The 16253-nt window shown below is 33.3% G+C and overlaps 1 protein-coding gene across 3 annotated transcripts in view; it reads left to right on the top strand.

Moving 5' to 3' along the window:
* The window catches only part of LOC120340464 (cilia- and flagella-associated protein 47-like), a 61078-nt gene that overhangs the window by 18290 nt on the left and 26535 nt on the right, over positions 1-16253 (top strand). Inside the window, exons 20-33 of one of the 3 annotated variants that reach the window (XM_039408729.2) lie at positions 41-188; positions 2323-2423; positions 2585-2787; positions 7611-7772; positions 9387-9551; positions 10110-10241; positions 10786-11016; positions 11632-11771; positions 12058-12189; positions 14286-14384; positions 14858-15021; positions 15130-15344; positions 15589-15771; positions 15941-16042. In XM_039408729.2, the coding sequence (XP_039264663.2) occupies positions 41-188; positions 2323-2423; positions 2585-2787; positions 7611-7772; positions 9387-9551; positions 10110-10241; positions 10786-11016; positions 11632-11771; positions 12058-12189; positions 14286-14384; positions 14858-15021; positions 15130-15344; positions 15589-15771; positions 15941-16042 (2177 nt within the window). Of the gene's footprint in view, positions 1-40; positions 189-2322; positions 2424-2584; positions 2788-7610; positions 7773-9386; positions 9552-10109; positions 10242-10785; positions 11017-11631; positions 11772-12054; positions 12190-14285; positions 14385-14857; positions 15022-15129; positions 15345-15588; positions 15772-15940; positions 16043-16253 lie in introns of all 3 variants that reach the window. The other 2 variants (XM_039408728.2, XM_039408730.2) reach the window with 2 other exon arrangements.

The following is a 16253-nucleotide window of genomic DNA, read 5'->3' as shown; positions in this document are numbered from 1 at the left end:
CAAGATTCTTAGTACTTGATTGATCTTTAATACATTCCAGGCATTCAAGTTCAGCGGTGTCTATTGCAATTCAACTGTCACAATACCATTTAATTTAATAAACCTGACATCAACACGAGTGAAAGCTGATTTTGATTTATCAAAACATACTGATTTTGTTCTTTCTTTTCCGGAAGAGGAAGTGGACGGTAAAGTGATATGAGCTACATCTAGTTAATATATTATTGGCTCAGTTCATAAAGTATTAGAAATTTGTGTTACAAATCTTTTATTGCTAATCAAGCTGCACAGTTGTGTGCATGAGTGCGGTGTGTCAAAGTATTACAAGTAGAGCTTGGCCGATATAACGGATAAATAAACCGCCGATATATATCGGGCATACTCGACAGCAAAACAGCACTCCGGGATGCGTGCTTCAACGGCTCTCGCCTCTGCATAACTGCTTTGTTTCCCAATATTTCTCTCGCTTTCATTTTGCGTTAAAAAAGTGTCTCTCCTAATTCCTGTCGGCACATGATAAGTCCTTTCATGCATGGTCATAACTAAAAAGTTATTATCCAGAGGAATGTTTTCGAGAGAGTGCACAATGAGAAAAAGGCAAATTTAGTATCAATAGAAAACGGTGTTTCTATAAATAGAATCGATTTGAAGCTGGTGAGTTAGTAATCACAAAAACATGGTACAGGTAGCTCAAAGCAACAATGTCATCAAAGTAGTTCTGAATTTGTGACCTTCCCAAATTAAATTTTGAATTTCTAGGGTAACAGTTTTGTCAATATTGATGGTTGTTTATCATTTTGCTGAGAATCACACAAAAAACCTTAATTCATTATAATTCACTGAATAAGGTATTGAGAGTCTCTAGAAACATAGTTATTAAAAATTTCCATTGTAATTGCACATATGCTATCACAATATCGAAGGAATTTATCATTATCACGATTCACTTTAAAATATATCAATTTATAATTTTCCAATACCCTTAACATATGCCTACGGCCACAGTTATATTTAAAACGTCAGATTAACAATACTTTTTCCTGGAAAAGGCTAGACTGATATTGAAGTCACAGGAAAAGTTACAGAATAACATTCATTCAAACATTAACTGGAGTTAGGTAAATAAAAATCTTACTGCAATGATATTAAATATCAAAATGAAACTACAGACTTACGAGGTACATAATAAAAGCCATTTTGTGGCTCGAAATATGATTTATATTAAATCGGTTATCGGCCACTAGACGTCGGATATATTGGTGTCAAAAAGTGATATCGGTCGAGCTCTAATTACAAGACCTCTTTGCAAATAGAATTTTGTAACCAGATCAATATGATGTCTAACATATAAAATTTTTATTTAATTACGTAATTTTGTCGAGATTGTAACACTTTAATATTATTGCTGATTTTGCCGAATTTTGATGTTTCAGCAGAACAACAGCTCAAGGAATTTGTTGAGATTGCGATTAAATTTAGTTTCGGCACAAGGCTTATTGTTGTCCACTTTTACTTTTGTAACACTGAAAATATTGTTCATAAAATGTTACTTTTTTTGTCATACTCACATGGCCCGCCAGTTTAGTTGAGCAAAATTATTGGCCCATGGCCCAAAAACCTTGTCCACCCCTGCTCTACATCGATCAAGGGATATCCAGAACTTCCTCAGCATCATCATTTGCACTCTTTCAATTTCGTCTTCAAACCAATACGAACCGATTATGCCATGTTTGGCAATAATTACCCATGCCATTTAATGAGTGTAACGGTCTCTGTAAGACTTCCTTCAGAGGCACTGTGCACTAGTATACACTATTGTTGCTATTTGTATGTCCTGACAGGAACCAATTTTGCACTGCGGATGCAACTCAGATGACTCTAATGCCAAGGAGGTCGTCCAGAATATATTCTATTTCCTTTTTTTGTACAAAGCGTCCTAGATATCTTGAAGTTTTGAGTATAATCAAACACAAACGAAAGTTCAAGCACAAACAAAATAAATGAATTTTCAAAATAATTAAATTTTTGTAGAAGTAATTGGGAAAGTTATGAGTTCCATTTTTTTGGGGTCACCCCTGTATCTAGATGTGATAAAAAGTTTTTATCTTATTTTTCTAATATATGATAGAACTTTGGCAGGACCACAAAATTTAGAGCAGTGTTCTACATTACATAAATGATTTGGCTGTAGAATTTTTCTGGTCAATTATGTGCAAGTCTAATACACATGTGCTTGGCTCTCCATATTTTGAAATGTGAAGGCTTTTTTGTAAATATAACTGGATAGTGATTATTCGAACCCATAATTTTATTGCATTTCAGATGATCCAAATGATCAACTAAGTTTACTTCCAAATACATATTCTGTTGAACTTGCTGGTGAACAAAGTCTGCCTTGTACTCTGACCTTTCACCCTACTTCAGTAAGTAATATTCAGTCATTGATATATCAAATATAATTCATTCGGATTAAGTTGACATTGATAAATGTGTGATACAGATAAATGAATTTCATCAGGAAAACTATTCCACATTTGATGAATTTTTAATAACTTCATTTTTCATTTTGATTTTACTACACCAGGTTGCATCTTATGATTTCAATCTTCCAGTAACTGTGAACAAAACGGGTGCTCCCAGTCCTTCTCCAAGTACTTTCCCACCTACTCCTGCTCCATCTGAGAAGCATATTGTAACACCAAGACCGATTATTGTAACAATTGCAACACCAAGACGAAGAATCACCGCTACTGCCTTAAGGCCATTGTTACATTTGTCTTCTTGCAGGTATGTTGGATTATGTATTTCTAATGAAGACGTTCAACATTGTGTAAGTATCATTCTCGAATTTACTTGTCTAAAGAGATTTTTAATTAGATTATGAATAAAGTAAAGCATTTTGTTGGGTAATAAAAATGACTGCTTTAAAAACTAAATGCTAGCCCAAATTTGTATATATCATATTCATCATTCACAGGTACGTATTTTAAAATAAGAACAACTTCTCAAACTTTGAATAAATGAAATTGCAAAGAGTTATTACATTTTGGGTATATTTTCTGCTTCTTGACAATGCCTTCTCTGTTTGACCCAAATTTGATGTATGGTCAAATACTTCAAAACGTAATTATGCATTCTGCTTGTTAGCAGTTATAAATTTTCCACTGATACATTTACAATCTTCCCACATTGAGACATTGTTTATAAACAGGGTTTTATATAACACAATAATTGTGTATGACACGATTACATTTTCTTTGTAGCTGAAAGCAGAATTGTATTTCTCTGCTTTTTGTTGGGCTGCTTTCTGCCTCTTTTTGAATGCACAAAATTTAATTTTTGTCATTCATCATTTTACAAAGTCGTTTTGCACTTGATTTCATTTTTTTTCACTTGATATATGAATTGAATAAACCTTTTTGCAAATAGTTTTATATAATTTACATATTGTCTCACTTTTACAACTAAAACACTTCTCTGCTTGACAAAGAAAAATGGGTCCTCCTGAAGTTGCACACCAAGATGTCACACAACCTGAACCCTAACCTGCTCAGGTTGTGTGCCATCTTGGTGCGCATACTTCAGGAGGTCCGAAAAATGGATTAACAATTGGTCGGGAAATTTTTTCGATGACATTTTGAAAATTGGTTCAATATGTCCATAATATTTTCTATCACCATTAAACTTAAAATAAAACATTTTAAACACACTATAATTCTATTCAAAGTACAGTATCGTTTGTGATACTTTTTGAAACTTCAATGAGCAGTTTCGCACATTCTGCATCGCATAGACGATTTGCAGTGCAAGCTATCAATGAACTTAAATTGCTCTCTCATTTCTTATTACTTTATTTGAGTGTTTTTCTTGAATTACTAAAAAGTTCTTACAGTCATAAGATGTGGGACCTAGCAATGTGTCCAAGAAATTTTATGGAATATTGTTCATTGATTTTTACCCAATGCCAAATTTGAAATCCATTCACAAGTGAAAATTAAAAAGCAAATCAAACAATTTCATGCGGTTATCCTGTAATAACTCCGACAGCAGGGTTCATCTAGAGGTCAAGGCTACAATTTTGAATAATTTGAGATGAAATAGAAATCAAGTTTAAGCGTATAACCATATATAATGTTTGGTTTGCCGGTATGCTTGATCTTGATCAGTTTTTCTATTCCGATTACAGAAAAATCGTTTATAGAATGGTCATTTTGACTGAAATGTTTGCCAACTACGAGGTCTTTATGCACCTAATTGATGCGAAAGGTTTTGCTGATATGATTGGCCAACCCGGGTGATTTTTCTAATGGACTCTGACTTTGGATGTATACGTAGATGGCCTGGTTTAGGCTTTGAATAGTTTGTCATCGATTACGCCGGCTTCCCCCATATTATAACACAGTGTGGTACCTTCATTGCCAATTTTTGTAAAGATGTCTTTAGGAATGTATTTGTAAACCAAACTGTCTGCAAGATGCCTCATGCCTTTAGTGATGTAATCAGATTGAGTAAGAATACAGGGGCCCCCCACCTCTATCATCAGGTACAATGACAATATTTCTACTTTATTGCTACTTTTTCTTTTAGCTAATTTAAAACCTGGAATCGTATTTTCAGAGATTGGAAAAAGTGCATCTTTTTGATGCTTCTTTGCTAATTTCTCGCTTTAGTGTGTTAACAAAGTGGTCTAGTTATAAATTTCACCCAGAGGATGGTTTCCATTTGCTTGGGATCTGTAACGACTTTGGGTATGTGCGAGTTAATTCGCTTGTGCTTTCTGAAGACAATGAATAGAAAAAATATTCTCCTAGGCAGTAATTCCGAAACGTTCTATCAATATCAGCTTGCAATTGGGAGTTTTATGAATTTTTCAGCAGTAGGGCTAGAGCAGTGGTTCTCAAACTTTTTTAGTCCCAGAGCCGCATTTCAAACCTCAATGTTATGAAGAGCCGGACACAAACAACGCAAGGTAGAATAGCAACGTAACAACAACACACGTAACAACTAGGGCTGGGCAAAATATTCGAATAACGAATCTAATAATAAATAATTCGAATGGCGTATTTAAAATACCAAGTCATCGTAACAACAACACACGTAACAACCAGGTCTGGGCAAAATATTCGAATAATATAATATTCGAATATCATTTTACTATTCGAATATCCGGTACCACGTGACCTGCACCGCTCTGCTTGGACACCGAACTCGCCCGTCTCCAAATTTTGAACTCCGCATGCTTGGTGACATGTCATTAGCCATTTCTTGCATTACCAAACATAAAGTTGATAAAAATTAAATGTTAAAATGACTTTTCGGCGTTTCATTGTGAAAACGACGATTTTAGGTCGTTAGAAAACTCTAGTTATATAAATAGCGTGGATTTGAAAATAACCAAAGTTTTTTCAAAACCTTTTCTTCTACCTTTAAAGCACTTTGTATTAGCTCTTTAGTGATCCCTTCCATCCTTGGCCAAGTAATGTTTCAAATGTGTAAACATTTTACTCGACCATGCATGGCCGTTGAGCCAGGAGTAGAACGTAAAATCAATTGTGATTTTCATTGTAACAATGCACACTGACTCGTTCATGAATTGCTGCGCCTATTATCATCGAAAATGATAACAATTGTTAAATTTTGAAGCATTTTGGCATTAATAATTAAGCCTTGAGGCATGACATAATCAAAATCATTAGGTGAAGTGCTGAATTTGCAAATTCCATAAGGAAAATTGAGCATTACTCAGTAAGTAATTTAGCTATAATAACCATCGGGGTGTTGTTTTGTTGAAAAAAAAAATTGAAGGAATTAGTTATAATTAGCGTCTGACCCTCTATTAGGCACAAAGGTCCAGAAATGCCTATATTGCCAATTTATTTAATCGCTATTTTAAATCAACATTCAGGATTCACGCAATCGTAAATTTGCTAGGTTTATCTATCTAATACTAAAATAACAGAACACCATAGAAAAAGCATGAGAAACTCAATTATCATTTTAATCATGCATCTCGATTACCGTTCACTTTAAACAGGCACGGTTAATTTATAAGTGGTGATGAGGAAGATCAAATCCAAGGCAGATGATAGAACTCAGAATAAAATTAATTTGGTTCTGAAATCAGCGCTTAATGTATTCAACAGCTGCCGCTTTATTGCCGACTTTTCAATGTTTGTATTAATTTCCAAATGGGATATCGACCTCCGACGTTCAGGATCCCTGTTATGTATAAAAAAAATATTCATTATTCTCCTATTCGGTATTCGTTAAAAATATTCAAATCATTCAATTTAAAAAAAGGTTCGAAGTCGCCCACCCTAGACTAACAGCCATTTAATTTGGCTTTGATTTCTAATAGGTTTGTCAAAGCGTGTCGTAATCGTTGAAGATGCAAGGTGCTGTAGCTGCTTGAGATGATCGCCAGATATTTCGGGCCTATTTTCGATTACTGAAACAAAATTAAAAAGCTCTAGAAATTAAAATAATCATTGAGTTATTTGATTTATACATAATATTCGGAAATGCGACAAAAACTGAAAATCCACGAAAACAAGCCAATGATTACAGCCATGTCTAAAATCTTTCCAAGGGAAAAGTGTCCGAGTGGCCACGAAAACGCTTACTGTTGCGCCACTATTGCATCTTGTAGATTAGTCAACGCTACGCAAATAAACACGGGGGAATCCATTTGACTAACTAATAGACTTCCACATTTTAATTCCAATGATTTGTTTTCAATGAAAAATTTTCTTTGAAAGTAATTAACTTTTAAAGCAGAGAGGTTGTTGAGAGCCGCATGCGGCTCTTAAACCTTAGTTTGAGAACCACAGGGCTAGAGCGTAGGCATTTTGCTAATACTTTCATTTGTGTCTCGGTAAGGGGATAGACAGATTGTATGAAGTGGACATCTCTGTCGCTATTTCTTCTTTGTAGCGTCGTCTCTGCTTTCCGTTGAATCGTCTTATTGTTTTGGTTTAGTTTTAGTCACGTTGAGTTGGGCTGATTTGTTGGTCTTGATTTTAGTTGTGGTTGATTTTCTCATTCTAGTGTTGTTAAGTTCACAGTTTCACAGTTAAATTTATTCTAGAAATATTTATCATAATGGCATTCCGGATATCTGTTTTCATTTTTGTTTGTAGGTTTTTTCTGTTTGCTAGTTGCCTCTTTTAATTAAACTAGAACAACATTCCTTAAAAGCTTGTCTTGTCACTTGTTTGGAGAATTCCTTATTTAATTAAGTTTTGCCATTTTGTCAAGTATTTCAACAGAGTGACACAGGATTTAGCGGTGAATTTGAGGATTCTGTATTTCTGTAACGTTTCTTCAGTATTCTATTTTATGACTGACAACTTGTCTTGCTTTTCTGCTATTCGTCTTAAATTTCAGTATGTGCCCTTGACCCGCGTTTCTGTGAGGGTTTCGCTACCCCTCCCTTGCTATGGATGATATGATACATATTATGTATGTCGTCGTTATTATGTTTCATACTTAGTTTTTTTAATCAGTTTCTGTTTTATGATGTTTTTTGATTCTTGCATAATAGAAATGAATACATAGATATCCTTATTTTTATTTCTGTTCTTGTGTTATATAGTTTTAATTTTATGCAGATTGGATTTCTCTCTCCCTGTATCATTCATGGATATGCCAATGCCAGATCATGCTGTTGGAGATAAAAAGCAAATATTATTTGCTAATAATACCAATAGTAAATTACATTGGAAACTTGACATACAAAGGACAAAAGGTTTGCTGGAAGATTCATCATTCATGTGAGTCAATTGTATCACCATAATTCCAAATAATCTGTTTGAAAAAAATTTTTGCAACTGATGTCTAGATGATGATGAGGTCTATTAAATAAAATTAGTCTTCTCCCTATTTTGTGCATGTAGATCATAAAAATAGATGCTATTCCTATCACTAAAGAATTATTCTACTAATACATTTTTGAACCAAATTTATTTATAACAATAGAAATATTAAATTGCGATTGATGCTCAATATTGAACAAAAATGAGAAAGTTTGCTTAATTTAAACAACGACAAAGACCAATTTAGTTTAGTCTACTATGCATCATCAAATAAAATCATAAATTTAGAAGCACTAAAAAACATTTGTATGACTTCTGCACCAAATATGTGATTGTTTTATATACGGCCGTTTTTTGGTGAATATATTGGTTAAAAATACACTCAGTAATTCAAGTAGTATCAGTCACTCGGTTACTATATTATCCGGCTAATAAGTCTGTTCGTCAAATAAGGCGATGCCTATTTTTAGCAATAAAAAGTTTTTTTCTTCCATATTGCCTTCCGATAACACGGGCAGAAAAACTGTTTCTCTGTTCGTCAGTTAAGGACCAATATGCGCTCATAATTTTCATATGGTTAGACCAAGTCATGTTTGTTTCGGTAGAATCAAACTCCCAGAATTAACTCGGTCTTAACAATAAAGTAGTTATTTAGCGTTGAAAAGGTAGAAGCAATCATTTTGAACAAACCATTAACTGGAACACTACAATAGCCTGTGAATATGGTGTGATAAATAGTGCACTGTACTCCATAGGTTAGTTTATAACTTCTCTGCTTTCGAGTCTTATCTACATGCTACTGGTGACCTTTTTCATGAATCACAATCAGCAAAACCATAGGGTCATAAATTTTATTTCTCATGGTTGACTTTTTCCTTTTGAAGTACTGATAACGATTTGGTGCATGGATAGGGGTTGCTCCATCGCACAAGCCAAGTCATGATTGCCATTAAAGTTTTAGTTTCAAAAAGACAAATAACAGCTAGCAGTATAAAGTTAATTTATAAATAAAAGTAGCCATGATTGGCAGACCCTTTGGTATGGAATACATTATAAACTTTTTCAATCCAGATAACAAAGCTTGAGAAGACTTACTGTATGTGAAAAAATAAGTCGACTCCAGTGAAAACAAAATGAGCATAGCCAATAAGATGGCCTCCCAAGATCAGGCCAGAAAATTGGGACCAGAAAAGCGACTTGATAGCCATAAAATACTTTTTTGTTATTTAAAATAATGTACAGTGATGTCTGGAGTTATGAAAATTTATTCATATTCAATTCTGAATATTTAAAAGAATGGGATTTTCATTACTTTGGGGTTGATGTAATGTTTTATGAAAATGACTGTTAGTGCAATATCCCCTAGAATGTGTTGAGTGTTTTTCCAATGATGACTATCTAATCATTCACCTCTTCTTATTTATGTAACTAGATCATGGTTCTGTTTACTAAAACATAACTCTGTATCTTACATAGGTCCTACCTTGTTTTGTAAATAATGTCAGTTTTGGAGAAAGGGATGTCCTTATATTCATAGTAAGCATATTGAAATAAGGAAAATTAATTTTTCAGCTTCCTAAAACCTGGTGGTGCGGCATATAAAGCCGGTGAAGTAGAAGGAACATTAGACTCTGAGGAATCCTATACACTGACTATTCTATTTTGTCCAAGAAAAGCTGGAAGTTATTCTTACAAAATTCCTGTTATATTGAATGGTGACGAAAGAAACCCTTACAGGTATATTGATATTAGGGATGATTGAGACAATGTAATCAATAAACATAACATTAGCTTATCGAGGAGCCATTGATATAAAATTTTTACCCAGTGTTATCAGGAAATGATTTTCCGTTAATAATCGTTAGATTTCATCATGCTATGTCAACTAAAAACTTGAAGGCTTACAATCTTACTCATTTGCATGAAATTTATGGTGTGTAAAATTTATGTAAACGTCATTTTTACTGATACAGATTTCATTTTTCATATGCTTATTCACACCCATCACTCTAAACAAGGTCCCATAAAAGCAGAAACTGGTATTTCACAATATGTAAGGAGTTACTTATATATGGAAGGTCTGAAATTTATTTGAACTTGAGATGTGTAATCTGCCATGCCAGCACAGTTGAGTCAAACGTCATCCATATATTAGAACATATTTTTAGCCATAGATATTCTTAAATCGAGAGTTTGTTATGACAAGCATGATTAGGCTAAATGTAAAATTGCATAATAATGTTTATAAAAAAACATTACTTGATCTTTACATTTGTATATTATACTTGCTTTCAGATATTTGGAACTGAATGCACGCATTCAAACTCCTATGATTACATTCGATCCACTAGCATTAGTTCTAACTCCTGTTCCTCTGGCTACTGCTGTTTATGCCGAGTTTAACATTATCGCTACTGGATATCACAGGTAATTTTGTAACATTTCTTGAAACTTGAAACAAACATATAGATTTGAGTTAATGAGGCAAAAATTGTTTTCTGCCTTACTTTCATTTTATGTGTTAAGAATTTAAAATATTCTACATTCAAGTTTGTAGTCAATGTACGAGCAATGTAGAAGAACTGGAATCAATAGCAGATTTGACAATAGGCCGCTACCGCAACGCTTCATAAAACGACAAGTTTTAAATTTGTGTACTCAAATACGAATTTTATTGGCAAATTTAATGGCACTTTTTGACAAATTTATTTTTTTTGTTTACAACCTGGTATTGTGTAACACTGTTGGCACGGTTGGTGGCCGAATTTCCTCTCCCCCTGGATAAAAATGATAGCTCATCTTATTATCCATTTCATATTCTTTCTGTCTGGAACCTTTTTCATAAAATGACTCCTGTTGTAAATTGTAATAATATTTAATACTCTTTGTTTTCACACATGCTCAAAGAATTTCAATCAAATTCAGCGTAACATTTTATCTACCGGTAACTATTACTTGATATATTGTTCAGAGAAACAAAACTGAACTACTCGATTCCTGAAGTGGAAGCTGAAGATGGTTCAAACATACAATGCTTTTCAATTGAATTTCCAGAAGGAATGACAATATCTGAACAAAATCAATCTGGAACAAACATGGATGAAAACACTCTTGCTATTTTACCTTGCGTTTTGTGCTTTTCCTCTCCAAAACCAGTTTCTGCTTGTATTGATATACAATTCACAGATAGCAACAACAGAAAGTATGTCAATATTAGGAAACAATAAATAAACAAATAGAGTTGTTGTAGTAATTGATGAAACTTTTGGTTAAAACATGTTCAACCTATAGAATAAATCTCTGATTGAATAAGATAGAACAAAATTGGTTATTGTAAGTAAGAGCAGAGTGAGGATTTCTGTGTGCATTATTTCATTCAAATTTCTGTGACATCTGAAATTGTTTTATTCTTACCAACCAAATTTTATTCTTCTTGCATTTCCTCTTTGAATAAATAAACAATTTTTTTTATAAATTATTTCTCAAATGAAACAATTAACAGAAAACTGACTCATTTATTTTGTTGCCTGACACATTTGTAGAATTACTAAAAAGTGATCATGCGTCATTGTTTACTTTGTGTAGTTGTTGCAGTTTTGCATAAGTCATGCTCTACTAGAAATAGTAGGTCACAGGCCATGGTTTACAATATGACTGTCATTTCTTTTTTTCTGGATCATATTATTAACTCCTGTCCTATTTTTTTCTTTTTTGAAATGCACCATATTTAAAAATTGTCATCAATAATACAGAAAAATGTAGCATAATTGTAAACTTCAATTCCACGATGCACAATAACATTTTTTTTATTTCAAAGGTTCGTGATCACGGTCACTGCAACAGCCGACAATTGTCTGTTGACTGTTTATCCCTTTCTTGCGGCTCATCGTAATGATCATCAAATAGTTTGTGAACAGGACAAAGCAATTCGAGGCCATGCTCATGATGGAAATTCAGGTTAGATTTTTTGTCATGTTATGTCTATTGATAAATGAATACAAGCAAAAACATAGATGAAAATGAAATCGACATTATCGTTTTACCAAAAGCCTGTTTTATGAATTCAGAGGCAGCATATTTATCCTAGTTTTTCCAAATTTTCAAATCTTGCTGAACAAAATATTTTTAGGATTTTTTTTTTAATTACTGGTACTTTTTGCTTAAGGTAATCAATACACAATTACAATATTTGGTAAAGTATATTTTTTGTAAATTCATCAGTTTTGCAATATATTCTTAGTAGGTCTTGGTGAAGCAGTAATATTACCATGTACTTCTCCTCACCGCCCTTCCACCAGGGGGAGCACAAGTGCAACAAGTTCTCATTTCGGAGCTTCTTCTTCAACATATGATGATTCCAGCAATAGTGTGTCTGGTATGTTTTTCATTTGCCGCATTGTCATCTAACGTGTGGCTTACCCTAATTTTGAATTAGACTAGTTTTCATTAAATGAACAAACAAATAATTTATCCACATACGTGATGTGTGCTTATTCTATTCACTCGAGTTTTGTGATATTAGATTTGTGATTTATTAAACATATTTTTATCTAATTTTAAATTTCAAGTTTCTTTGATCAGTTCCAGACAAACTTTTTGAAATTTTGGCAAATGTCATTTTGTACTTTATGTGTTTTATTTTACATAATCATTTTTGCTACCAGGGATGTCCAAACTCGAAACAGAATCAAGTGCGGTATTTGCACACACTACCTCACCCCACCATCAGGAACATTTTGATTGAAAATATTTTACAATTAATATTGTATATTTCAACATACTTGTACGCTTGCGACAATAAACCTAGCAGAATAAGACACAAATTGCGCTACACTTTTTATCGCAACCCGCAAATAAGGAAATATTTTCGCACTTCTTGCGATTTACAGTGTTTAAAATAGTGTTTAAAGGATATTTTGTAATTACCGTATCTTATTTTTCGGCTAATAGGTCTACCTTGTAAATAAGAAGATGCCTAATGTTATCACTAAAAAAGAGGGTTTTTCCTTACCTGTAGCCCTCCATAACGACAGGGTAAAAAAATGTCTTCTCTATTAGCCAGTAAGCACTAATAGGCGCTCATTATTCTTTATCGTTAGAACTAGGTAATGTTTGTTTCGGTAGAACGACACTCTCAGAATTACCTATTCTTAAATACAGCAGTAATTTTAGCATTGAAATGGTAGCAGCAATAATTTTGACCAACCTATTAACTGTAACGTTGAAATAACCTGTGGATATGGTGTGATAGGTACAGTACTGCACCCTACGTCCATGGTTTAGTTAACATCTGTGTTTTATAGTCTGGTGTCGTTTTTTTCTGAATCAGGAAAACGGAAGGTTCATAAATCACTTTAGTACCCATAACGGGCATAAATGGGGGGTGCTTCATCGGGTGTCGTTGATAAAAGCATCACAGCTGACAGGAAATATTTGGAGGACTTTGAATACGTTTTCGGTCTCAGTACCGTACTCCTTCATTGGCAAATGAAAAATTAGGTAGCGGATTCACTCATTTGACCTCGTTGACAATGATCGCATTTTAACATTTTAATTTTTATTGAATGAATATGCTGTTTCGCAAGCGAACTAAAAATTAATCTACATTTCTGTGGTGGCGCAAGACCTTATACTCGCAAACAAGGATAGCCTACTTGTGAGATAGGGAAAGTAGCGGAATTTAGGTTACTTACCAATGTTTATGGGCTAAATGACACTTATGCCCGTGTAATACAGTCAGAATTATAATAAAAATTGGTCATGTGAAAAATTGTGTGTGTTGCTAAGGACATATTTGGTTATGGTCATCCCTGTTTGCTACATTTGATTAAGTTAGCGTAACTTTTGAATGCTTTGAAATCATATTCAGAAAATTTGTCATGAATTTCCTTAGTTTTCATTCACTCAGTGAGCTTCATCGATTACTGTGTTTATAACACAATATTTTATAATTATATTCCTGTCGTATTTGATAGAAGGTCGAATATCATAATTATCATGTAATGACTCAGAATGACTTGAAAGTAAGTGTTGACAATTCTCATAATTTTCTCAATCATTACTTATATAATAACCACGATATGGTGTCACATTGTTTTGGACCTTAAAATTGATCATGGTTTTATTCTATCAGAAGAGTGAGAAATGTTACTGTCAAATAATGTTGTATTTATTAAAAATTGGGAGAGATATCGCTTACTGATCTTGATATAACTTATTTCAATTCGATTGTTGTCCTCCTACAGTTTGTCCATATTTAAATGATATTTTGTGGTTTCTCAAACTACAGTAGTACTTTTAAATTTTTAACTATCTAAAGAATTGGAAATGTATGAAATTATTTTTGATTTCAAATATTTTATTAACCAACAATCCTCAGTCTAAGGCAAATTTAAAGATCTAAAATCGTAATCCTGTTATTAATTAACTTCCTCATGATGTTGTTGAGCATTAGTTAGATTGAATGTTCAGATTCATCAATTTCTTCAACTTCCTACTATTGTTCCTGTTATACTTTTCCCTCCTTCTCTACCCCTGCCTCCCTTTCCATACTATCGGACAATTTATCAGGTAATTATTATTAAATCATTACATTAAGTTAAGCTTATGTCATTTTCAGTAAATTTTTTAAATTTGGTTTGTTTGTGCCTGAAATATTTTTTTTGTTTTTCATTTACCTGTTTTTCTTTTGTAAATTATCGTTTTAGAATAGAAGACAAAGCTTGATTTAACATTAAATAATTATGCTCTTATTAAATATGCTAGTAGCAACTAGATCAAAGCTGGGTTTTAGTTTGCGTGTATTTTCTGTATGTGCTATCCAGGTGTAGATGGAATTGCCACGACACGATTTTAACAATTCATGGGCAATATTTTGTTTTCTGCATTATTTTAAAAATCACTATATTTCTTGGAATTATAGATTTTGACATCAATTAAAGTCAATTGAATGAACTGATCTTTATAACATGTCTTCTTTAAAATTTAGGAACTGTTTAGACTCTCTCTGTTAATTTATTATTTCATTATTCAAATTATCTCAGAGTCTGACTTTGTGCATTCACCAAGAGAAGGTGCAGCCCAGCCTGTTGCAATCGGATCTAATAACAATAACATCGAAAATGATGTGGAGTCTTTGTCAAGAAACAAAATGCAACCTTCTTCTCAGGATCCTTCAAGGGCAGGAGAAGACTCTCAAAGAGCTGTAGTAGGATATTTTGTATTGAGTTCAAAAGTTTTGTGCTTATTTGAATCATATTACTTTAGCCTTCAGTCAGTTTCTGAAATTTATTTTTCATCCATTTTTTACTAACAGCAGGTATCAGAAGTTATTCAAGCACGATCTGAACCTCTTGCAGCAGCTCGTCGTGATCTTGTGTCCAGATCTCTTGGATCTGCTGCTTTTCCTTTTGATAGCTCGTTAGAAGCTCATTTTCACCATGAAGTGCTACAATCTGTTCAGCGTTGGTTTTCAAACTATGGATGGCCTGGAGGACCGTTTCCTATCACAGTTCCCCACTCACTAAGGAGGTGAGGATTTTTACTGATTTTAGGGAAATCCCGTTGGAGATTCAGGAAAAATAGTATTAATAATGACTTACCGGTAGGTACTTTATTTGGTCTGTTATGTCAGGCTTGTTGGATATTTATATGATAAGTTTTTTGTGAGTAAGACTTTTGTGACATCTGTTTCATGTTAATTAATGTCTGTCATTCTTAATTTCATAAAATTGCAGTTGAAGCTGAATGTACTAAATACAAGCCATGTTTTCAGTCTAATTACAAGGATGCCATATGATGATAGTGAGACTGGACCTCCATCTAATAAAGCTCGACATAGACCTCGGCCAGGTGCTTCTAATAAACAGGCCAGACCTGTATATACCGGATGCGATGTCAGTAGTTTGAGGAAAGATGTCAAAACGATTTATGATATGCTGCAGCATATGTGTGGGAGGTTTGTATCATAATGAACTATGAAACCCAAAAAACTTTGAAATTTGTAATTTACATTGCTGCACTTTCATGTGATTTCAATCTGTGTTGATTTTAGTCTCATATATTTTCAACTTTAAATAAATAGTTTCAGATAAAAAAAATATCAAGAGTGAATATTTTTAATTCAGAATGGTACCAGGTATTCCAATCAACCAACCTTTGCCTCGGGATCCAGCAGAACGTGTTCTTCAATTGCATTGGCAACATTCAACATTGCTCACCTTCTTGAGGTAAGCTCCTCTAATTATATCAAGCATCAAATATTATCAATTTCTGTACAACTTGTAGTCACTTATCTTCTCATATGGGTTTATATTTTATACAAAAGCAGGAATGTTTACACAAGTAGTTATAATACAATTGTGATGAAGGGGTAGTTTCTTTTATGCTGACTTATATTTCATCAATGGCTTGAAAATAAAGATATTGAACTTTCTTTTA

This window comes from Styela clava, chromosome 14 (genome assembly GCF_964204865.1).
Source record: "Styela clava chromosome 14, kaStyClav1.hap1.2, whole genome shotgun sequence".
Classification (NCBI taxonomy): Eukaryota; Metazoa; Chordata; class Ascidiacea; order Stolidobranchia; family Styelidae; genus Styela; species Styela clava.
The sequence above is the reverse complement of the archived record's forward strand: the minus strand, read 5'-3'. Positions and strand labels throughout refer to the sequence as shown.